The 25,374-nt window shown below is 45.7% G+C and overlaps 1 protein-coding gene across 1 annotated transcript; it reads left to right on the top strand.

Moving 5' to 3' along the window:
• Window positions 1-2,006: 2,006 nt before the first annotated feature.
• On the top strand, window positions 2,007-24,851 carry COX5A (cytochrome c oxidase subunit 5A). Its single transcript, XM_082255975.1, has 4 exons — window positions 2,007-2,240; window positions 21,446-21,562; window positions 22,415-22,536; window positions 24,705-24,851. Exons 1-4 carry the CDS (start codon window positions 2,147-2,149, stop codon window positions 24,816-24,818), a joined length of 447 nt encoding a protein of 148 aa, XP_082112101.1. The 5' UTR covers window positions 2,007-2,146; the 3' UTR covers window positions 24,819-24,851.
• Window positions 24,852-25,374: the final 523 nt, after the last annotated feature.

Here is a 25,374-nt window from a genome sequence, read left to right as displayed (position 1 = left end):
GATTTACGTCGGCAGTTAGCCCCTCACAGGCAAAGCGACATAGGTCTACGTCACTAGCCTGTGAGGCTCTAGGGAGTGAGCGCGCGCCGCCGGAGACGCGCTCCCGCTCGCTCACGGACCCCCCTGCGCGTGTGCCCGGCGGACCCGATGTCCGCCGGTCACTCGCGATTGTCCGTTACAGCGGGAGAAAGGCAGGCGGCTAATGTAAACAAAGCCGCCTGTCATTCTCCCCTGTGTAAGAATTGAGATCATATGGTTCTGCTATGTAGGACTGTTGATGTCTGTTCTTACACCTCAAGCCACATCCAATCACAGTTAGAATCACGCCCCTAGGGAGACACTTAACCCCTCCCTCTCAAAAAAGTTAACCCCTTCACTGCCAGTGTCATTTTTACAGTAACAGTGCATATTTATAGCACTGATTACTGTAGTAATGTCACTGGTGACCCCAAAAGTGTCAAAAATGTCAGTCAAGGGTCCGATCTGTCCGCCACAATGTCACAGTCCCGCAAAAAAAAATCGCAGATCGCCGTTATTACTCGTTAAAAAAAAAAACCAACAAAAATGACAAAAATCTTTCCCTTAGTTAGTAAACGCAATAACTTTTGCGCAAACCAATCAAAATACGCTTTTTGCGATTTTTTTTACCAAACATATGTGGCATAAAATAAATTGGCCTAAAATGTTAAAAAAAAATTATTTTTACATTTTTTTTGGGGGGGGGGGGGAATTTCATATAAAAAAATTTGAAAAATATTGTTATTTTTGCAAAATTGAGGCTTTTTTTCTGTTTATAGCGCATGATCAAAAAATTGCACAGGTGATCAAATACCACCAAAAGAAAGCTCTGTTTGTGGGAAAAAAAGGACGTCAAATTTGTTTAGGTACAGCATCGCACGACCGCGCAATTGTCTGTTAAAGTCACGCAGTGCCGAATCGCAAAATAGGCCCCTGTCAGGAAGGGGGTAAAATCTTCCAGGGCTTAAGTGGTTAAGGGGATAAAACCAAAGCTGCAGGTTCTTAAAGCGGTGTTTCGCCCTCCCCCTCCAAAAATTAAAAGTCAGTAGCTACACATACTGAAGCTGCTGACTTTTAATATTAGGACACTTACCTGTCCTGGAATCCAGCGATGTTGGCACCGCAGCCGATGTCGGTAAGGGAACCAGGCAGTGAAGCCTTCCGGCTTCACGGCCCCGACCCTACTGCGCATGCGTGAAGCGCACTGCTCTCAGTTACTGTGACCTGGAAGCAGAGGAGGGAGGAGGAGGGGGGCCGAACTTCTGATGTACCTCGCCGCGGTGAGGTCTGACGGAAGTGGGGACAGGATAACTTTAAAAGACAGGTACCCATTCCCCCTGAAAGGTGCTAAATGTGGCACCTGAGGGGGGAGGAGACAGATAAGGGGAAGTTCTACTTTTGAGTGGAACTCCACTTTAGGCGAGCTTTGTCACAGACTTCTATGGAGGCTTTGAAGCACCACTAAAGCAACATGGGGTATAATTTTTGAAGCGAAGGTGTAAACAGGGCTGTAAGCCAACCATTTTATTTAGTGACAGGTGCTTTGACTGGTGTTCAGACATCTTTAAAAAAAGCGTGCTAGAAGCCATGTTTGAGTGTAAAGGAGCCCTAAATGGCACTGCTTTGTGTCTCCCGGTTTCTCTGTGTGTCAGAAAAGCATGGGGTTTTACTGACTTTCCTGACCGAGGCTAGAACCTAGCTTTAGGCCTCATTCACACTACTGGCCGTGTTATACATTAGTCAAAGGTGTGTCATGAAGTGAGCAGTACTAATGTGTCATCAATAAACCATCACAGTTTACTTTTTTCTCAACTTTATTGAAATGTCACAATTGATTCATTTTTATGATAAGCATGAACTCCAATGGTGAAATCTTGTCCTCAGTGACTTTCCCTTCACACGGAAGGCGCATAAACCCGCACGCCGTTACCTCACTGGTCATCAGGTGGCGCTGTTTCTGCTGCCAGAGTCCATCTCTATGATGCGGTGACGCACAGGGCACGCCCCCCTTTACCCTTGTGTGTCCGCGTTCCCTGTGCCGGGTGGCTAGTGGAGCTGTGTGGTGCGCGTGCCTCGTTCTTCCGGTCCGGATCCTCGGTGTGGTCGGTGTCCAGCTCTCAGCTCAGCCATGTTCGGGGCCTCTCTTCTCCGGCTATGTATGTCCTCCGGTGTCCGCAGTCTGGCCCGGTGCCGCCCGCAGCCTCAGCTTGCCGCTTCCCAAGGTGAGAGCCCGGAGCATTCATTTCCCTGCCCGTTGTGTCCTTGACTGAGGAGGAAGAGGGACGGCGGGAGATGACGGGAACACCGCTTTCTGTCCTCTTCCGCCTCCGGGTGTGCTGGGATGGGGGTGGGGTGCACCGGGTGTGAGCTCGGGGGTGCGCGCCGTGTGCCCGGTGTGCCCGGTGCTGTGCCCTTGTAATGACCCGGCTCAGGCTGTGCTCCAGGCCTGCTCTCTGCAGAGGAGGAGGAGGAGGAGCCGGGCCCGGATCTCATGTCTGTCCCTGGTATGGTGCACACCGATCATTCATTCATTGTGTGCGGCTCTGTACTGAGCACACATCGTACAATCCCATTCACATCTCATGGGAGGGCCGGTGTGCAGCGGATTGCATGGCCTCCTCATAGGTCAGAGATGGAAGATCCTACGATGGACATACACGGTGTGATAAAATCATCTGACCCATGGAGCGAGACACAAATGTCATGGCTGATCGATGAGTGACAGTGGTTACCGATCCATGATGATTGGTGGTTTAAGGGGAAGAAATGACTGTATAGGATAGGGTCATCATCTGTGTTCCCCCCCCCCCCCCCTTCTATTTGCTTCAAACTCTGTATTCCCAAAAGGTGCAAAAATATTCTCAGACGCACACCATGCGTGCCGTGCCATTATTCATGTACAAGGCTCCCTGCCAATAACAGGAGCTACTTTGGAGCCTTTGTGTTGAGCAGCCCAGCCAAATAGATTGCCCTACGCGTTCCTGTGACCAACTTGTGAAAAATGCATTGCCCCGGGGTGATTAGGGAATTAGCCATTCCCGCATTTCACCTCTTTTGATTGGTTGGGAGCATAAAAGTACACCTGTGCTTTCATCTAAATCAGAGATCCTCAAACTACGGCCCTCCAGCTGTTGCAGAACTACACATCCCATGAGGCATTGTAAAACTCTGACATTCACAGCCATGACTAGGCATGATGGGAATTGTAGTTCCTGAACTGGAGGGCCATAGTTTGAAGACCCCTGATCTAAATGATGTGCTACAATGAATTTATTTACAGAATCACTTAAAGCGGTTATATACCCCACTTAATAGGGCTTACCTGTAGGTAAAATGAATATCTCCTAAACTTATACCGAGATATGCACACTGCATGAAGCCTCTGACGCCAGCGATGCATGCATCTGAAAAAAAAAATGTAAAGCCCGTGGTGTGTGAAAAAAGACTTGCACCCAGTGCATAAAAAAGTGCACAGACGCAAAAGTGAGAGACACAAAAAGTGCACAAGGCGTACACATGGCCCTCCTCCGAAGAGGAAGGGCCCTGATCCCCCCCCCCCCCCCCCCCGGGGCGTGAAGCTCCTGATGGGGACTGAGGTACTCACTTTGGTCCGCCCAGCGGAAGCCAGGCAGACCCCGTTCTCCAGGGGGACTGCCGAAACAGCCCACCCCAAGTACTTGGTGGGGCTCCCCCGAAGGGAAACCCCATGAGAGAGGGTGAACGAAGCCAGAAGGTCATATCTGCCCCCTCCCAAGACTTTCAGGGCAGGCCCGAGGACCTACGCCATACAAGTCGTGCAAGTGATCAATAAAAAAAGGGACAAACGTGAATGCACAACAAAGAAAAAAAAAAAGAGTGGGGGAAGTGCTGGGTAGTGCCAAAGTCCGAGACCTTGACAGGCCCCCCGGCCAGGAATAAAAAATTTCTCTGGTGCTGGCCAAAAGGCCCACCCCAAGAGGCAGGTGCAGAAAAAGTGTGGTGGTGCAGTGACCAAGGTGCCAAAAAACTGAGAGCTGCCCCTCACCAGTGAGAATTGAGGCACCCCTGGGCTGCCACCCCAGGGGCACGTTCACCACGGGCTTTTTCAGTCTCGGCGCATGCATCTGAAGGTCTGACTAATCGAGCCGGAACTTCAGAGCTTCTTGCTGAAACCAAGAGCTCCTGCATGCGGGAGTGTTTTCATGGCTCTGGCCACTCACAGCAGTGGTGCCCGCAGACCCAGAAGATGCGTCGGGGAACATGTCAGCTCCCTCATCAGTGACCAGGCGCCTCTGCGGGGGCTTCGTTCTAAGGTATTTCATAATGTACTAGTATGCGATGTGACCCCCCCCCCCCAGAAGAGGAGGATCGGCACTGCTCTATTTAAAACCATTGCAGGTAAGTATACCATGTTTGGTTTTTGTTTTTTCTTTTAAAATATTATTCAGAATTGTTTTAATTGCACCCCAGACATGGCCAGCAAACATGCATGCAGCAAAACACACTAAAGTGCCGGTTCACTATAGCGATGTCAGACATCGCATGTCATTCGCACTGCTCTGCAAATTGCATGCTATGACATAGATTGTGACATACAGATTGTATGGCTGAATTTGCATCGCATTTGGACCAAAGTCATGCAGGATTATTTTTTTTTGGTCCACACTAGAATCGGGTCGCATGGGTGTTCACCTCCTATGCGATCCAATTCCTGTTGGGATTGACAGTTCGCAGTGCGATATGCAAACTACTCTGGAGGTGTCATTAACTTTGTTTTGACACTCTTAGCAGTTCGCATAGACGGTGTGAATTGCCTGCGAGTTAGGTGCGATGCGGAAACCCCCAGTGGATTCGCAGGGTTCCTGCATCGCACCAGTGTGAACCGGCACTAAAATGTGCCAAGCTCTACGCCTAAAAAGGAGCTTCTTTTGGTGCATTCAAATGATTGGGCTGACCGACTTCATGTCCTTGCACCAGGGGAAAAAAAATGCACATACACGTGATGTGGCAGTGTGTGTGGGGCCTTAAGGAGATTGTACAGTGTATGGCCAGATTAAGGTTTATCCTCCCACTATAGCCTTATGTTAGTTCTAGCAGTTCTACATCCTGATACTTTTATCTTACCAGTGAAAATCTGAAATCTTTGTAGTAAATTCAGATTGTTGTAGTAAATGTTCACGGGGCAAAGTCACTCAGATTTCCTCCTTCACCCGACTGACCTCTGTAACCTGAAATCTGACACTAGCAGATAATGGCTGTGTGTTTGTGTGTGTGGTGGGTTCACTTTGTATTACTGAATGGAACTGTCACAATCCAAGTAATAACTTGTAATTCCTGGTGACCCCGAGGCATATGATTGCAGTGTGTGTGTTTTTCCCCTCTCGGGGTGGTGTCACCTGGAAGCAGTGAGGACGTGAGTTGCTGAGAGCAGCTGATGGGGCGGGCGGTGTGTGCAGATCCGGAAGGTCACTTTCAGTGCTGTGTGTGATGTGAAGGAGAAGCAGATGAACTTCCTGCTCTGGCAGTCATCATGTACACTGTACACCTCTCTGTTTGGCTGCTTTTGAAAATTGTCATTTAACTTGGAAACCTACAGAATAGTAATTACAAATAGGAATGTCACTGCAGTATTTAAAGGAACATTACCCTGTCAAGGTTTTCAGATGCTTTTCTTTCATTGCTGCTCAATTTTGTTTAGTAAATCCCCTTCCACACTAGCAGCAGTGTTTACTGTCCCCCCGAAAAGCAATCTACAGTGGATCAATTTGCAGAGAACAGTGAGTGGAGGTTTGCAGGCGTTCAGGAGGCCTGCTGCATTGTGGGTTGTTTTGTTGGATGTGGCTTTTGCGTTGTTGGACCACATAGTTGTCGCTCAGTCCTGTTCACTTTCATGCAGTGCTGCCTGTCATGCTTGGCATGTCACATTAAAATTGCCATGATGCAAAACATCACAAGCTTGGAATTGTATGCTCATCTGAGTTGCACCATGTCACTTGTGTTTGGTTGAGGGGGCGGGGGCAATAAAAATGTGGATTATCCGTCTCTGAGAAAGAAGCCACAATTTAAGACTTTTAGTTGAAATACAAAAAAATGGAGCAGGGATGTTGAATTTTGTGCAGTTCCGGGAGGCAGGAGGGGGGGGGGGTGTAGTTCGTTTTTTTTTTTTTCTATCTATTTAGCCCTTCTGCGGACAAGCAGCAGGGTTTAGAGCCAACGGTCGGCTCTTTTAAAAGCAATCAAAGCAGCGAACTAGCCACTGGATCATTTTTACATGCAGTGGGAGGGGGTGTTCCCAACAGGTTTTGATTCATAGTTATAATCTCCACTCGGGGGGGGGGGGTGGTGTTACGTGTGGTGGTATATTCTAAAACCTAAGTGAACATCAGAATATATCACAAGGTACATTAAAAATACACAACCCAATGTTGTTGTAAAGGCTCACAATATTGTACTCAAGTATTTATGCTGAGTAGATATCGGCTTGCATGAACTAGAGCATGTCCCAAAAATGGGGAGCACAAGAAATGCCCAAAGCCAGATCCTAGCTGGGGAGACCAAAAAAAGGCTACATATGAGGGGGAACCCCCCCCCCCCCCCCAAAGCACCACAAGAAAGGACAACTATTGTATACTCACAAAAAGAAGTAGACGAGGAGGATTAGGCGATGTACTGTCATTTCTGCAAAGTATGGCTCACTATCGGGGTAAGCGGTCTGAAATTAAAGGTAATGAAAATAGTTTACCATATTATAACTAGAAAGAGAAAAAAAAAAAGTAAAGCCCTAAAACTTTTTTTACTTGCTCAAATATGGTTTATTTTTGGTCTCGCCAGCTGGGATCCACTTTTGGGTGTTTGTTGTGCTCCCCATTTTGGGACATGCTCTAGTTCAAGCAGGGTGATATCCACTAAAGCATAGATCACAATATTGTGCGTCTTTACAACATTGGATCTTTTATCTTAATGTATTCTTTACGTTAAGATAAAAAGCCTTCTGTGCAGCAGATCCCCTAATGCTTACCTGAACCCCAGCAATGTCCACAAGTCCCTTGGCTGTCCAGGACTCTCCCTCCCGGTTTGTCTGAGACACAGCAGCGGTGTCATTTGGCTCCCGTGGCTGTCAGCCAATCAGGAGAGAGGGAGGGCAGGGCCGAATGGCAGCTCCATGTCTGAATACACACGGAGCTGCAGCTCAGCTTGGGTGCCCGCATAGCCTGCAGCTTGGCTCTGGTGCCCTGATAGCAAGCTGCTTGCTGTGGGGGTACTCAATAGGAGGGAGTGGCAAAGAGGGACCCGAGAAGAGGAGGATCTGGGCTGCTCTGTGCAAAACCACCTACGCAGGGTAGGTAAGTATAACCTGTTTGTTATTTGTAAAGTGTTTAAAAAAAAGAATTCACTTTAAAAATGTAAATGTAATTTCTCTAGCGCTCATCGACAGACGTAGTCCTCGGTGATACACCACCTTCGGGTTATGTTACCTCCGCAGGAGCAGGACTAGACAGGAAATTAAAAAGCTCTGGCCACACCCTAGGGGCAGTCCCAGAGGGTATATCCTCTCTCTCTCTGCCTCAGCAAATCAGTTATTTTCTGTCTAGTTAGGAGTAAGGACCTAGATACCTTGCTGGGATCTTAGGTCCTGGCAAGAATTTTTTTCTAAAAGGATTTTTAGACAGCTTTTTTTCTCCAGTGTTCCTGTGAGATCTTCAAGCAAGAAAGCTGAACTGGGCGACGGGCTGGATGTCGAGATCCGGTGGTCACCCCAGTTCAGCCTACGAGCGCGTGCAGGCCATAGCTCCGCGCTGGGTCGGCCGCGACAAAGTCCCATTAAAAGGACTGAACCCGCGAGTTAAACGTCTCGCTGAAACGCCAAAGACCATGAGTCACGGCGTCCGTATCGGTCGACAGCCCTCCCGCTCCGGTGGAGAGGGGTACTGTCAGGAGTTGGTGCCCGCCTGGTTCCGGTATGGTGAGTAGTATGTTCCCCCTTTTTCCCTGACGGGTTTTGTGGTGAACGCGGGCCCCTCTCTGTATGGTAAGAAAGAGTTCTTTCTATCCTATAACATGTCACAGATCCTCCTACTTTGAGTGTGATTTTATGTGTGCAAAAAGCCAGGAGGCTTGGTTTGGGAGCTAACAATCTATTGTATACATGTTTTAAAGATGTAATCTGTGGCATTCTGGGAATCTTATGGGTTAAGTATAAGCTACCTACCAGTCAGAAGCCATGGACATGTAGACTGCCTTCCAAATCAGATCTCCAGCTATTAGCAGGCCTCCCGAACGGCCATGCGGTCCGCCAGGGCCGGTACCGCCAACCACGCCATATCCCCATGCAGAGAGAGTGTTGTGTGCCTGCAGCACACCGCTAGTCAGCACAGGCCGCCGCCATTTTTTTTTTTGCTGGATCGCACGAGCCGCCATTTTGGCGTAGCCTCGTGTCTCCAGCATGGGGGCGGCCATGTTTGAGGTGATTCTACACCTCGTGGAGCTTGGGGGAGGCGCCGGAAGGCGTGCAGAGGGGCGGAGCCGCCTCCCTTCTTCCTGGGCAGCCAGCCAAAAGACTTCCTGTTTGTCTAAGACAGCGCTGTAAGCTGTTGCAGTTTAACTCTGAACATCAAGTGGTGAGCCTGGGGGTCTATCTCTCTCTCTCTCTCTCGATCGATAGGGATCCCTAGCAGGTAACACTAAGGGGTTTTTTTGTGGCACTGAGGGTTAAAAAAAAAAAAAAAAAAAAGTTTTTTCTTTACTTTTGAATTATATCATCCAGGAAGTAACTGGAGTTATTATGGACCCTGCCACACATATTCCCCCACCTGTTTCCCTCGAGGGGGCCTCGGGACCCGCCGGTGCACAGAGTATAGAGTCATTTACAGCAATTTTGGAGTCTATGGTGGCTCGGGTGGAGGCGGCCTGTCAGGGACGGGGGTCAAGGAAGCGACCCCCGCCTACCCCTATACTATCTGACACCTCTGACTCTGATTCAGAGATGGTCACTGCAGTTGCAGGTTCCTCTGCAAGGGCTGTTATCCCAGGTAAAGCCCCCTCAGACAGTGAGGAGGACGCTTCTTCTCCTTCTATAATTCAGGAAGAAGCATTGGTGGACGCACTAGTTGTGGCAGTGCAAGAAACCTTAAAACTTGAGGCTTTACCGGCAGAGGCAACTGGAACAGAAAGGCCTTTTGGGACTAATAAGCCCATCAAGACGGCGAAGGCTTTTCCTGTACCTAAATGTTTTGGTAATCAAAGGAGAATGGGAGCATTCTAAACGTACCTTTACTATTTCCAAGCGTATTGCTAGACGCTATCCGTTTGAGGAATCCATCATTAAGAAATGGACGGTACCACCAGTCGTGGATCCGCCTATTTCCAGGCTGAATAAAGCCACGGTTATTCCAGTGGAGGACACTTCGTCCTTTAAGGATCCGGTGGATCGAAAGATAGAAGCGGAGTCCCGCACTATCTTTTCTCTGATAGGGTCAGCATTTAGACCAGTAATTGTTATTGGTCTAGTTTCCCAGACACTTACGGAATGGGCGAAAATGGTACGCCAAGATCTTAGGGGAAAAGATATTCCCCAGGAGACATCTGATTTGATAGAACAGATCATACAAGGGCTACGGTTTATCTGTGACGCAGCCTTGGACACTACTCCCTTGTTAGGGCATGCATCTAAGTTAGCAGTGATCCTCAGACGTGTGCTGTGGTTAAAATGCTGGTCAGCTGACCTAGGTTCCAAAAAGACTTTGACCAATCTCCCTTTTCAGGGGAATCGTCTATTTGGAGCCAACCTAGATGAAATCATTAAGGATGCCACCGGGGGCAAGAGTACTTTTTTGCCACTGGCTGCAAAAGTTAACGGACCTCGCAACAAGCGAGGACCTTTCTTTACCGCCCATAAAGGGCGCCCGGCTGGTACTCCCGGGAAAGGCAAGACTCCTCCAGGAGGGTTCAAGAAGGGATGGTCGGACAAGCAGAGGACCAACCCAGCCAAACCCGAAGTAAAGGAGTACACAGCCTGAAGGTGCGCCCCCACCCGATTTCAGGGTGGGGGGACGTTTTCACCGGTATTCAGGACATTAGATCGAGCATCTACCACTACTACCGGTGCGATTCTTCCCTTCCAACATTTAAGTACAGGAAGCGGTAGTTACCGTTCCCTGTATAGATCTTTTCCTTTACCTTTTCCTAAGATTAGTCCCGATACCTCACAGGAATCGGATCTGATTGACCAGATAGGCCAAGTAGCCTCTAGTCGGGTGACTTCGGTCCCTGAGGTTCAACCAGAAAAGATCACCTTTCCTGATAACTATCAGGTATCTGATAAATGTGTGGGAACAGAAAACGACCAGACTTTCTCGGATGGTCGGGGCCAGATAGCTCTAGGGACGCCTGGTTCAGATCCTATCAGCGCCAGTGGTCCTAGAAATTCTAGGCTGGCCTCTTCAAGCCGGCCTGGCCGACTTGGACATGTTAGTCGCAGACGTTCCGTGGGAACTTCGTCTCAGGGAGTGTCTGTAGTCTCTAGGACCTATTTACCTTCGTGCTTTACAGTCGCTGGTTTTAATGGCCTGGCCATTGAGACCCAAGTACTGAAGGACAGAGGTTTGTCTACTTCAGTCATTCCTACCCTTATTAAAGCAAGGAAAGCGACTTCCAGCAAAGTCTATTATCACACATGGAAGACTTACATTGCGTGGTGCGAATCTTTAGGATTTCCTCCACGTACCTATTCGGTGTCTCGAATATTGGCCTTTTTGCAACAAGGGGTTGAGCAGAAGCTAGCCTTGAGCACCATCAAGGGTCAAGTTTCAGCATTAGCAATCTTCTTTCAGAAACCTTTAGCTACCAAATCCTTGGTGCGGAATTTCATCCAGGGGGTGCGGCACCTGGCTCCTCCAGTCCGCGCGCCCTTACCGCCCTGGGATCTTAATTTGGTTTTGTCGGTTCTACAGAAACCTCCCTTTGAAAACATCAGGGAGATTCCCTTGCTTACTTTATCCCAGAAGGTGGCCTTCTTGGTGGCTATTACTTCTGCTCGCAGGGTGTCAGAACTGGCTGCATTATCATGCCAGTCACCATACCTAGTGATTCATAGGGATAAGGTAGTACTTCATCCTAAGCCATCTTTTCTTCCTAAGGTGGTTTCAGATTTTCATCTGAATGAAGATATTGTACTACCTTCCTTGTGTCCTCAGCCCAAGCATCATCGGGAACATGCGTTGCATTCCTTGGATGTGGTTCGGGCAATCAGAGTATACCTGAAAGCGACGGAATCATTCCGTAAGACGGATTCACTTTTTGTGATCACGGATGGCCCCAGAAAGGGTTTGCCTGCATCTGCCGCGACCATTGCCAAATGGATTAGACAAACGGTGGTACAGGCTTATTCTATTAAGGGTCAGAGTCCTCCGTTCCCTGTTAGGGCGCACTCCACTCGAGCGCTCAGTACTTCCTGGGCCTTTCGCCATCAGGCGTCAGTGGTCCAGGTATGTAAGGCGGCCACTTGGTCGTCGGTACATACCTTTACTAAATTCTATAAAATTGATGTGACGGCATCGGCGGATGCCTCATTTGGCCGCAAGGTTTTGCAGGCCGCATTTTGAGGAGACCGGTGGTCTACCTCGAGGGTTTTTTTTTTCTGTTTGAAAATTGTTTTGTTGAGTCTCATCATTAAGGATGAGCATTGTAAACTTCTAGTTGGCACCGGTTGGGCCTTCTAGATTGGGATTTGATTTCCATTTTCCCACCCCTCAGTTGTGATACTGCTCTGGGACGTCCCGAAGGTGGTGTATCACCGAGGACTACGTCTGTCGATGAGCGCTAGAGAAAAATGGATTTTTGTAAAATCTTACCGTAAAATCCTTTTCTCTTAGCTCATCGACAGACGTAGTCCCCGCCCCTCTGTTTTGGAGTTGGGTTGGGTTAAATTCTCTAAGCACTGCTTTTTCACATAACTGATTTGCTGAGGCAGAGAGAGAGAGGATATACCCTCTGGGACTGCCCCTAGGGTGTGGCCAGAGCTTTTTAATTTCCTGTCTAGTCCTGCTCCTGCGGAGGTAACATAACCCGAAGGTGGTGTATCACCGAGCACTACGTCTGTCGATGAGCTAAGAGAAAAGGATTTTACGGTAAGATTTTACAAAAATCCATTTTTTTAGTTTGTAGTGCTCAGAGGAAGTGTATTTCCACTTTACGTAAGGGCAGATTATTCATCATGCACCATATGCTCCCCTCCTGAATACTTCTGGGATGTATGGCATCATTTGCCGGAAACCAGGACTAAGTTACTGGTAAAAAAAAAAAAAAAAAGTTTTTAAGACTGGAAAGAATGATACCCAATTACTAATGCTAGCAGCATGAGGATTACAAATAGTTCATGTTGCCGTTCCTTCAGAGCCCCGTGCCGTGACCGTCGGCTCCCGCGCGCATGCACCGGAGTGACGTCACCGTGGCTCCGGCCATCCCGGCGATCCCAGAAGATGGGTGACTGGACATGTCGCCCGTCATAGAGGTAAGCGGGCGGCATGGTGGGGGCTCGTTCTAAGGTAAGTATTTCATAATGAGCTAGTATGCGATGCATACTAGCTCATTATGTGTTTCTCTTTCAGGGTGAAAAAAAAATGTGGGTTTACAACCTCTTTAACTGATATTAATGGTGCAATTGTCATCTTGTTACATGCACACACCTGTTTGTGTATATGTTGTGGTTTTTTAATTTAAATTTTATTGCTAGCCCAAAAGGCCTGATAAGCCCTCCTGTGTGATAGCATAGGGCGGGTGAAAGATTCTCTTAAGACCCTAATGTCACTTCTGCATTTTCTTGCGTACACGGTGCTCAATCAGCCTCTTCCCTGGCCAGAGATTGACAGCTCTGCACCTGGAAGTATGAGTCTCTTCTTCTACCCAGTATATTCCAGTATATGAAGTGATTGGCTGGCTTTGCTGAATCACTACTTCTAGAAAGCTGACAATTCCCAAGTGTTGTAATGGCCTGCCTTGAAGTCTTTTTATATACTGGCACTGTGAAAAAAACAGGCAGCAAAGGTTCATTTAGTGCCCGTTCACATACGAGCGACGCTACTTCGCACCGCGACCTCGGAGCGGCTGCCACGGACTTCATAACATTGAAGTCTATGGCGGTCGCCTCCTGGTCACCCCAAAGAAGCTCCGGACCCTTTTTCTAAGTCGGAACGACTTGTGTCGCTCCTATTAGAACAGGTCCACAGCTTCCCTATGGGAGGCGACCTGTGAGGCGACCAGGTCGCTTTAGTGTGAACGGGGGCTTACAGTTACTTTGGGTAAACACATGGAGGTTGTTTGTTTTTTTTTTTTTGTTTATAACGCATGATCAAAAAATCGCACAGGTGATCAAATGCCACCAAAAGAAAGCTTTGTTTGTGGGGGAAAGAAAGGACGTCAGATTCATTTAGGTACAGCGTCACACGACTTCAAAATTGTCCGTTAAAATCACGCAGTGCCGAATCGCAAAATAGGCCCTGGTCAGGAAGGGGGGTAAAATCTTCCGGGGCTTAAGTGGGTAAAGCAAAGCAGCAACAAATGGGTAATGAGCAAACACCAATAAATGATGTATCTATTTATTACCTAGAACAGTGGTTCTTAACCTGGGTTCGATCGAACCCCAGGGGTTCGGTGAGTCAGTCTCGCGGGTTCGGTGGAGGTAATTTCTGAACTGGTCTCTCAAAGACAACAGCAGAAGTCACACTGATTTGCAGTAAATATTCATTATTATGTTTTTGTTTTTGTGTGAAAATCATGTTTTTAATGGTTTTGTTCTATGTTCTTAATGGTTTTGTTATTTAATGGTTTTGTTCATTTTGTGCACCTATGTATAAATATATACCTAAATATATACGTATGTTTTGAATTTGAAAAAATCATATTTTATTTCTCTAATTAAGAAGGGTTCGTTGAATGCGCATATGAAACTGGTGGGGTTCAGTACCTCCAACAAGGTTAAGAACCACTGACCTAGAATATATTATTGTAATGATAAATATAGTACTACTTGCAAAGATAGCTCGTCCTTTTGAGGTTGGAGAGCCCCAGGATGTTTTCTTCTGAGGTGCTTGTGCATTACAGTTGTGCTGCCGTGGTACGCCATTTTTGTTTTGCAAAAGGAACAAAGGACCATTTTATCTGGCCTCTGTTAAAAGAATTCCCATACTTTTGATAATCTTGGTCTAGCCTTTTGTGGTAGACTGGAACTTTCTCCATTCCCAGGAGCAGAAGCCGCCATTACACGCGAGATGAGTGTGACGCGTCGACCCCTTTCGAGCATGTCGACGTATTTCCGTAGTTGACGTAATCAATTACGTCATTGCAGCACTAGCCCTGAGCTCAGTCAAGTAACAGGCCTGCTTCTTTAATGCCAGCTATGTGAACCAAGATTGAGCCCATGGGGGCTGACACAGTAGTATATTATCGTTTTTTTTTTTTTTTTTTTTTGTTTTGTTTGGAAGGTGTGCAGAACTTTAGGGCTTTTGTCCTAAAGGCAATGTTTGCTTGTATATAAGGCCCTATGCACACTGGTTGTTTAGCCTAGAGGCTGACAGTAGCAGCAGCTGGATGTACACCTAGTGCTACTTTCATTTGGGGAAGTATGTGCTCAGGGACAAATGCCTGGAATACAAGCAATCTACCATTCATGAATTGTGCCCTTAATGGCCCTTTCATGCCAGAAAGCAGATTGGGGAAACCCATATTCAAAACACTGCAGTTGCGTTCTGAAGGAGGTATCAATGTTAGTGGTTCTAAAGGTTCAAGGCAGCCCCCCCCCCCCGGAGCTCCATCTTGATCCAGTGATGTGCAGAAGAGCATCATCTTCTTGGGGACTCTCCCTCATTGGCTTAGACAGCAGTGGGAGCCAGTGAGGAGAAAAGAGTGCGCCGAGCCAATCCACAGTTCTAGTGGATAACGCAGAGCTGTGGCTCAGAAATGAGACTGTTTGGGTGCACCCATTGAAAGCTGGTAGCTCTGGGGACAGGAGGGAGGGACCTGAGAAGAGAATGCAGGTCTCTTTGCAAAAACACTGCACAGCAGGTAAGTAAAACATGTTGGTTTTTTGTATGAGAGCTTAAAATGTCACTTTCAGTTAACTACACCCCAAACGCAGGTTACAAATGAGTGTTTGACAGCACTGGTTTAAATGGTGCAGAACTATCATGCGCTCTAGTTGTACCGCATTTTTTTTTTTTTTTAGTAGTGCTTGCACTACTTTTGGTATGACTCCATTTATTTTTGAATGGGCTCAAATCGCACAGGAACACGCAGTGCTTTCCTATGTGATTCCTGGTGTGAACCTGTCCTTAAAATGCATGAAGTACATTTTTTTTTTTTTCCCCCAGCACATTCAGTGGTAATGGGGGAATCCCTCCCACTGTGCTATTGCATTCTGACAGCGGGTGTTTCCCAGCCTTTAGAATACGATTACTGCTGCTGACTATAGCCACTGGCAGTAATCGAACAAAAAGAAACCTGACAGGCTGGTTGTACTTAAGTCGATCAATAGATAGGCGTAAGTACTACCAGCCTGCCCATAAATGAATCAAAATTCTGCTGGTTCCTGCTGAAATGGCTGGCTTAAGAATATCCATGGTCATGACAGAACATAAATGCACTAAGTTTTACTCTTCTGTATGTGCATCATGGTACTTCAGCACATGGGGGCAGGGCTGCTGTTAGAAATTAAGGGGCCACGAACAACCTACCTGACGGTGCCCCCTTCAACCCCACCCCTGACCCCACCTTAAAACAAAATGCAGGTTTGTCACCATTTACATGTACGTGCGGGACTAACGTGTGCAATCGCGCATGAGCCCAGGGGAACGAGAGCTTAAATAAATGTAACTTTTTTTTTTTCTTTTTTAAACTTTTTTTTAATTTTTTTTTACTGTATCTTTACATTTCTTTATTTTTTATTGTTTTATTGCTATCACAAGGGATGAACAACATCCCTTGTGATAGCATGGGCCATGACAGGTCTTCTTTATGGAGAGATCTGGGCTCTATTAGACCCCCAAGTCTCTCCTTTGGCCTTCAAAGCATCCAATCAAACTAGGATTGGTTTGATCAGATGCTTGTTCAAGCTGGTAATGGCTTGGTTACATGAGACCGAAACCAGAAATGATGAAATCCTCATCGCTTCCGTTTTCTGATGTCGCATAGTGGCAGGAACATCAGTTCCTCTCAATGTGTCCCAGGAAGCGAATGCTGCTGGTCGCCTTCTTACCAGGCTCCCCCATTGCTTAGGAGAACCCGGTAAAGCCGTTTGTGGGAGGGACCCTCTTCCATCACCTGTAAAAGTAATCCAGTGACTTCTTAGGCACACTACGATTACTTATACTTTTGTGCAAAATTGCTGGGGCAAAAAAATATTACGATCATTGCTGTACCAATGACCAAGATATCATCCCTCCAATCCAGCGATGTATCTGTACATTACTAAGCAGTTAGAGGGGATTGTTTGGGGGGGGGGGGGGTGAGTAAAAACGTAGAGCTCAGCTGCACGTTTACTGCCCCCCACCCAAATATAAAGTAGCATCTCATTGTGTTTCATGATCTTCAGCATGAAAATCGCACAGGCAGCACAGTCATTCCCTGTCAGTGTGTCACTTGGCTGCTGGGGGTGCTGACTTTGTTATAGCTGTACTATGTTAGTCTGTGACATTCAGTACAGCCATAAGTTGACAAAGTCAGCACTGAACAGTCATGTTGACACACTGTGACAGGGCATGTGCTGACTGTGCAGCCTGTGATTTTCATTGGACACAGTGAGGATTGTATACTTCTCCATTCACTGTGTCCAGTGCAGCCACAATGTCCTCCTGCTTCTCCATTGCCTGCTGAGCCGCTTGTCACCTCACCCTAGTCTCAGCACCTGAGGACGGGGAGGCGGGAGCTGAGCAGAGCAATGTAATATCCCTCCGCCAGGGAATGCAGTGGCGGCTGGCTCGCTGGGACTATATGGCAGCAGATCAACAGCAGACTACGGCGCTTTGTACAAATGTGCCCTGAAAATAAAAAAAGTCCCTCTACTGCACTCACCTCTTGGGCCCCTCTGTTGGCTTAATGGGTCCCAGGAAAATTTAATTATACCCCCCAGTAAAAGTGTTTGCAAAATCCTACTTTTTTTATCATGGAGAAAATAACTGGAATGCTGCCCGGGCCCCCTTGTGGAGCAAACGGGGCCGGGCCCACTGCCCTTTTATGGGGGAATAGAAGCCCCTATTTTCATGCATGCTGCTGTGTGGCACAGTCTACAAATGTATGCAGAGCAGTCAAAGATGTAATTGCAGACTTGTTTTGTCACGTTTTTGGGGCTATATTCAATATGTGCAAAGAGAGATCACGCAATACTTAAAAGTATAACCTTTAAACCTTTATTAAAAGTAGTGATGGATACAGATAAAGAAAATAGAACCAGAATACTTGACTAAAAATACTGTTTCCATGGAGTCCCCCCTAAAGGTGTAGACAGGTAATCAAACCAGGCTCTTGCATGTTACATGATGCTGCTCTGGAGATGGGACTAGCCTTTTCCAGTTTGGGCTGTGTTAGATACAGGCTAGTATGTGAGTAAATAACCAATGAAAGTTGGGACAGTGATATTGCCTTTTAAGGGGGATAGTGGGCTTTGTCTGCCTGGATTCCTAAGCTTTACATCAGGTAAAACAATATTTTATGACCTTATATGGCTTGTTGACCAAGATTAGGAGGCTTAGAATTCATTAGTGAGCCACAATATGAACCAACAATAATAAGGAAATATAAAATTTACTGTTTGCCCATAAAGACTGCATGCCCACACTGACCTTTCAGACAGTGGGTGGATTTTGTGTTTTAGTACGACAAATCGGCATTGTGTACCCCATAGGACCCCATTGTAAAAGTCTACATTTTAAACTATTATTGGGGTAAGCGCCAACAGCAATTTTCTTTGAAACCGTTTATTGAACATTGACCCCCGATCATATATTCTAAAATATCAATAAAATGTTTAATATCAGGTTCAGCACATTGGGTTGTGGGTTTTTTTTATTAAACTTTACAGCTAAAGTTCCAAATCAACACTAAAGGCTGCTGTTGCCAGTCCTCTGGAAGACGTGTTTAGCTTAGGTGTATTTTTTTTATATATCAGTGATGAAAGTAATAAGGAATTTGGTAGTCCATCAATATAGTAGAAGGAAGGCTTCAGCAACACTCGGCTCATAGTTTTAATAGACTGTCCAAGAAGCAGGATGGAAAATTGGATGCAGACACTGTTTGGTCTACAATCCGTTGCAGGTATTGTTCGGGCAGTGGGAGACTTTGTCTATCTGCTCGGTTAGCTTGGATAGAGGAGCCTTTTAGAAGCTGGACCTTTTTTTAAAGCTCAACAAGATGGTTTTTATTGCATATTTACATTGGTCCAATTTAGGTATACATCTTCATCTGGTGAATTGCTGTAGTAGTTGCCTCCACTACAGTGATAGTTGTGGTTTTACGGATCCTATGCTGACCAGAATGTAGTATGCGGACTACTGCAATGTTTTCCACATGTATCAAAATACATGTACTTGTATTAATCCAAACTGGTCCAATGTAGTTATGCAATAAAAAAATATATATACATATCTGGAGTTCAGCTTTAATTTTCCTTTCCTGGTGCATTCTCATGCAGGATTCCTTTAGGGCCAACTGTTTTACTTAACCTCCCTGGCGGTATGATTCTTTCGGATTTTAGGTGCTGAAAGCGGTACCATTATTTTGCATGTAATTCTTAAGAATGAGCAGCCCAAACCATCTATTTACATATGAGTTTTTTTTTTTTTTTTTACTGTGCGTTCTTTATAACATCTCGGGTATGATAAAGTTTGAAACATAAAATCATAAATTATAATATAATAAACTATAATAAGTTAGTGTGTGTGTGTATGTATGGATATATATATATATATATATATATATATTATTGTATGTGTATGTACAGTAAAACTGCAGGAAAGGGCACTGGGGGGCAAACTAATGTGATTTTTTTTTTTTTGCGATGTATCAGTGTGTTTGGTGTGTTTTTGCATTTGAATTTGCCACCGGTTCCACCCCCCTGCGAACGTCACATCGCAGGAGACGGAAGCCGGGGCACGTAGAGGATCGGGAGGGTGGATCCCGGTGACAAGGTAAGTAACCCTGCTTGCAGGATCCAGCGATGCTTCTGGCGGTACCCCAAGTGTGTCTCGGGGTTACCGCTTTTGGCTCTGAAAATTAACCCCGAGCCACGCTCGGGAATACCGCTAAGAAGGTTAAAGTGATGGCCTTGTGTTTGTTGTTTTTTAACAAAATAAAAACAAAAGGTATACTTGCCTGCTCTATTCAGTGGTTTTGCACAGAACATCCCCAATCCTCCTTTTTTTTTGGGTCCTTTGTCAGCAGCTACAAAAACTGTGTGTATACAGTATCTCACAAAAGTGAGTACACCCCCTATATTTTGTAAATATTTTATTCTCTTTTCATGTAACACTGAAGAAATGACACTTTGCTACAATGTAAAGTAGTGAGTGTACAGCTTGTATAACAGTGTAAATATTCTGTCCCCTCAAAATGACTCCACACACAGCCAGTAATGTCTAAACCGCTGGCAACAAAAGAGAGTACACCCTAAGTGAAAATGTCCAAATAGGGCCCAAAGTGTCACTATTTTGTGTGGGCACCATTATTTTCCAGCACTGCCTTAACCCTCTTGGGCATGGAGTTCACCAGAGCTTCACCGGTTGCCACTGGAGTCCTCTTCCACTCCTCCATGACGACATCACGGAGCTGGTGGATGTTAGAGACCTTGCGCTCCTCCACCTTCTGTTTGAGGATTATTATTATACAGGATTTATATAGCGCCAACAGTTTGCGCAGCGCTTTGCAATGTGAGGATGCCCCTCGGATGCTCAATAGGGTTTAGGTCTGGAGACATGCTTGGCCAGTCCATCACCTTTACCCTCAGCTTCTTTAGCAAGTAAGTGGTCGTCGTGGAGGTGTGTTTGGGGTCGCTATCATGTTGGAATACTGCCCTGCGGCTCAGTCTCCAAAGGGAGGGGGATCATGCTCTGCTTCAGTATGTCACCCTACATGTTGGCATTCATTTTTCCTTCAATGAACTGTAGCTCCCCAGTGCCGGGATCACTCATGCAGCCCCAGACCATGACACTCCCACCACCTTGCTGACTGTAAGCAAGACACACTTGTCTTTGTACTCCTCACCTGGTTGTCGTCATCTGAACCAAATAAGTTTATCTTGGTCTCATCAGACCACAGGACATGGTTCCAGTAATCCATGTCCTTAGTCTGCTTGTCTTCAGTAAACTGTTTGCAGGCTTTCTTGTGCATCTTTAGAAGAGGCTTCTTTCTGGGATAACAGCCACGCAGACCAATTTGATGCAGTGTGGCATATGGTCTGAGCACTGACAGGCTGACCCCCCCCCCCCTTCAGCCTCTGCAGTTATGCTGGCAGCACTCATACGTCTATTTCCCAAAGACAACCCCTGGATATGATGCTGAGCAGGTGCACTCAACTTCTTTAGTCGACCATGGCGAGGCCTGTTCTGAGTGGTACCTGTCCTGTTAAACCGCTGTATGGTCTTAGCCACCGTGCTGCAGCTCAGTTTCAGGGTCTTGACAATCTTCTTATAGCTTAGGCCATCTTTATGTAGAGCAACAATTCTTTTTTTCAGATCCTCAGAGTTCTTTGCCACTAGGTGCCATGTTGAACTTCCAGTGACCAGTATGAGAGAGAGAGCGATATCAAATTTAACACTTCTGCTCCCCATTCCCACCTGAGACCTTGTAACACTAACAAGTCACATGACACTGGGGAGGGAAAATGTCTTATTGGGCCCAATTTGGACATAACTTAGGGGTGTACTCTTTTTTTTTTTTTTTTGCCAGCGGTTTAGACATTAATGGCTGTTATTTTGAGGGGCCAGCAAAGTTACACTATTATACAAGCTGTACACTCACTACTTAGTAGCGAAGTGTCATTTTTTTCAGTGTTGTCACATGAAAAGATATGTTAAAATATTTACAAAAATGTGAGGGGTGTACTCACTTTTGTGAGATACTGTGTGATAGATGTATGTGTACACACACTGACCTGTCCAGGGATCCTGCGTAGTCGGTGCCCTAGGCCAATTAGTCAATCGGCTTTGGGTGCAGGTGCTGGCATCTGTAGTAAGGGAAACAGGAAGTGAAACCTTATGGCTTCACAGCCTTTTTCCCATTGCGTATGGGCTAATAGCGCTGCACTTTCTGAATGGGACCTGTATGTGTCCCAGAAGGCACAGAGGGGGGGGGGGGTGATTTTTGTGTGTATGTATATATTGGTAATATATATCATGCCACATATGTTAAAGTGTGAGGACTTTTCAGCTTTAGCACAGCTTTAACATTTAATGTTTTTCTCTCACAGTTGCAATAGCTTCTCGGTGCTATTCTCAAGCCAAACACGAATCAGATGAGGAATTTGATGCTCGCTGGGTTACGTACTTCAACAAGCCAGACATTGATGCATGGGAGCTTAGGAAAGGTAAAACATTTTCTTTTTATAAAGGTTTGTAAAAACAGTATTTTGTACTACAACCACCAGTGAGAGTCCTACTTTTGATTTTTTTTTTTTGGGCACATTTTGAAATTCATTGGTGCCTGCAGCCTTTTTTAGTATGAACGGTTTAATAGGGGAAGTGAGCAATTGCCGGAAATGTAAAGGCAGCCTAAAGTAATTTCTTTTTAAATCGGAGCGATCCATTTTTTTTTTTTTTTAACCTGTTCCATGCTAGGTTTTGTTTTTACAGTAGTCCACAAAGGTATAAAAAGTGGAATTGCCTATAATGGTCCTAATTAAGCTGTCTTCTTCCAGTGCTGGTTGATAGGCAAGCATTTTTTATAGTTAAAATTGGTAACTTCTGTGCTTGTTCCTTCATTTTAGTTTCTATACTGGGATAAAATATGAAATTATGTTCACGTTGGACCAATAATCAACCTATAGTTTGTCTTAAGGATTTCTATTCTGCATACCTGGAAACTCAAGCACATAGATCTCAACTGCTGTGGTTATCTTCCTTTTGGGTTATTTCTAGTTACTAGGCCTCATTCACACGGAAGCTGAGGGCTAGGACACACATTCTAATTTGACAGGTATGTATGTGAGCGGCAATGAACTCAATGTGTTCTGGGCTATGCCACCCCAAACTCCTATCAAATTAGGACGAACGGCTGTTCCAGCCACATAAACAAATGGCCCATTTACGGTGTACAGGCCTCCGCATCCATGTGAATGAGGCCGTACTGTGGAGAATGCCAGGAACTTTTTGGGTCTTGTGGTGGTTTTTTTTTTTTTTCTTAGCAATATTTACATTTTATTTTTTTTTCCTGCATACAGGTATAAACACACTCATCGGTTACGATTTAGTTCCTGAACCAAAAATCATTGATGCTGCCTTGCGGGCTTGCAGACGGTTAAATGACTTTGCAAGTACTGTCCGTATTTTGGAAGCAGTAAAGGTAATTGACTTTCCAATTTGAGCACCTAGAAATTGGAATTCTTAACCTGTATTTTTGAAAAACAGCGGGAAGCCTTCCCCTACTTGTTTTCTTGCTTACCTACATGCATATAAGGGGTCCGTTCATGCTATGTGCAATGACTAGTGTTTTTCCTCACTACGTCAGCACTGGTCAAGGCAAGGGAACATAGAAAACAGTTGTTGCACCAGAGCTTACCTGATGTCAATATCGATCACCATACTGCAGCTTTGCTGCACTAGATGGTGCCAATGTCATTTTGACATTTCAATAATAAAAATAAAGTAAATGATGTCTTGTGTTCCAAAAAAACACAATGAATGTGGGAGATGTATGTATGCTGCAGGCCAACACAGAGATGCCTTATGGTCACTAGTTAGACTCCCCTGGGTCCCTCTTTCCCTTTTTCTAATGCCTGTAATAGGTCTCTTTATAATATACAGAGGCTAGGTGGCTTTTTTTGATCTCCACCATTGGGTTTTAAATTAAGGAAAAATTGGGTCTGCTTCTGTCCGGTTTTGCCCCTGCCCCTTGTGGTTCCTGGTTGAGGGCTGCCATCCTGGTGCATCCCTGGGCCACTGGGACTGTACAACCCATACAGGCTGTGCTTGTCAAATCTATGATGGAAGGCTGAGTGGACCACATATTTATATATGCTTTACAAGGAGCTGTGGACCAATATACCCCCTGAGGAAGACTTTATCAAGTTGAAACGTGTAGGGGTTTGGGGTCCTATGCAGAGATATACTCCTTGGAGCTCTTCATATAACTCTGTGGTATCTGCCTCTTGACGGTGTACTGAGGTTTTATTTAAATGAATGTTGTATTTTAAATGGTTTTTGGAATGCTATATACAAGATTGTTAAGTTTTGAAGTAAAGTTAATTTATTTTATATCTATTGCCTCGTACGTTCCATACGGAGTCAGCTACATTTTGGGCATCAAACATCCCTTTCCCCCATTTTCTTTGGGGAAATCCCATGTAGGGATTTCTTCCCTGCTTTTCTACAATAATTTGGGATGGATGCCGCTAGTAATTTTTTGTGAGTGTAATTGAGCGTCTTTTTGTTAATTGTGTGCTTGATTTTTAGGGCCTGGTCACACCAGCAAGCCATGCTAAGTGCATTGCCGCTGGTGTGTGCTGCGTGACAGTGACAATCTTGGTGCATTGCAGTGTGTTTACCCCCTTTTTTTTTTTTTTTTCCCCTCTCCACTTCACAGCTTTTTAGAATCCTTTCAACTAGTTCTATGCACCATAGTGGCATTGCAATGCAAAGTACTGCAGTATTAGAAACAAGGTATTTTTCTCCACTGCAACTGGTATAAAAAGACCCTTAAGGCAAATGCATAAATGTCCCTTTCTACAGTTCTAATTGCATTTCGTATGCATGCAGACAGCAATTCAGAATTGCTACTATACGTAAGTAAACAGTTTTACAGCAGACATGTAGAGTGCTGACACTGTTCCCGGCCTGTATAAAAATCCCTCCCTGCTGGAACTCGGAGTATCTAACCATGCTAGGATTGGTCCTAAACAGGACTTGATGTGCTTTGTCTGTCTTTAATGAAGTCTCATGTGATCGGACACTGTAACTATGCCTAGTTTTTTTTTTTTTTTTTGTTTTTTTTTTTGTTTGTTTTTTTTCACAGCTAGAGCAAAAGCATTTACATTTAGTGCCAGGTCACACTTGTGCGATCACAGAGATCGCATGTAATTCGGAGCGCACTGCTCCTAAAATTACATGTGATGTCTGTGAGGTACAAATTCAGCCATACAGTTTGTATGGCTGAATTTGCCCCGCAATCGCACTAAGACGCACAGGACCTTTTTCTTTTTTTTTTCTTTTTTGGTCCGCAGCCAAATTGGATCGCATGGTGGTTCACACTAGTGCGATCCGATTCAGTGCGAACTTTCAGATCGCAATGCAATCTGATCTGGGGGTGTCGTTCACTTTTTAATTGACACCCCTAGCGTATCGCATATGGCAGTGTGAACTGCCAGGGGTGCGGATGGGATGCGGGAACACGCTGTATATTCGCAGCGTTCCCGCATCGCACAAATGTGAACCAGCACTAAATGTTGCCACAAATTGTGAGCCGACTGTCATTGGGATTTGTGATCATTTCTTTTTTTTTTTTTTTTTTTTCAGGACAAGGCTGGACCTCACAAGGAAATCTACCCCTATGTCATCCAGGAGCTCAGACCGACTTTAGATGAGCTTGGTATCTCCACCCCAGAAGAGCTGGGCCTGGACAAGTTATGAGCATTACAGGTGAAAAGTGGCAAAGTTTTTCAGTATATGAAACTTGTATCTCCAGATATCCAGCTGTTATGTTGGTCTACTGCTCCCTGTCAGATGTCTCATTGTGAAAACACCGGTTAGTTTCTCATCATTGTTGATGACTGGGTAGGCATGGGAATTTCCAGTACAGATCTGCTATGTATTACACCTGTAAAATTTGGCAGTTCACAGTAATAGAATTCAAAGACAACTGTCATTGCTGAATTTGGAAGGTTCTGACTGTGGCTTTTGAATGCCTGACATGGAGAAAGTATTGAGTAAAGAGCGCCCTTTGCCGACTGCCCTATAGCATTTTTACTGCTACAGGGTGACTGCTGTGTGCAGAATTATGTGTGTGTATATGTACGCGGTCCTGCACTTTTGGGTGGGGAGTGTGACTGCACGCTGCCGGCAGCTTGCTCCACATGCAGCAGGTATTGCGGAGTCTGTCCACCTGCCAATCGTTGAGCAGAGAAATAAATTGACGTTCTGACACAAGGGAAGGCATGGATCCTGTGTGTCTCTGCAAGGCAGGGAC

This window comes from Pelophylax lessonae (assembly GCF_965119305.1).
Source record: "Pelophylax lessonae genome assembly, chromosome: 4".
Classification (NCBI taxonomy): Eukaryota; Metazoa; Chordata; class Amphibia; order Anura; family Ranidae; genus Pelophylax; species Pelophylax lessonae.
The sequence above is the reverse complement of the archived record's forward strand: the minus strand, read 5'-3'. Positions and strand labels throughout refer to the sequence as shown.

Bases quoted from the DNA above. Each gene is read 5' to 3' on its own strand.
- COX5A (XM_082255975.1), top strand. From the start codon at position 2,147: ATGTTCGGGGCCTCTCTTCTCCGGCTATGTATGTCCTCCGGTGTCCGC. The intron at 21,563-22,414 runs GTAAAACATTTT...TCCTGCATACAG, and splicing joins TGCATGGGAGCTTAGGAAAG to GTATAAACACACTCATCGGT. The intron at 22,537-24,704 runs GTAATTGACTTT...TTTTTTTTTCAG, and splicing joins GTATTTTGGAAGCAGTAAAG to GACAAGGCTGGACCTCACAA.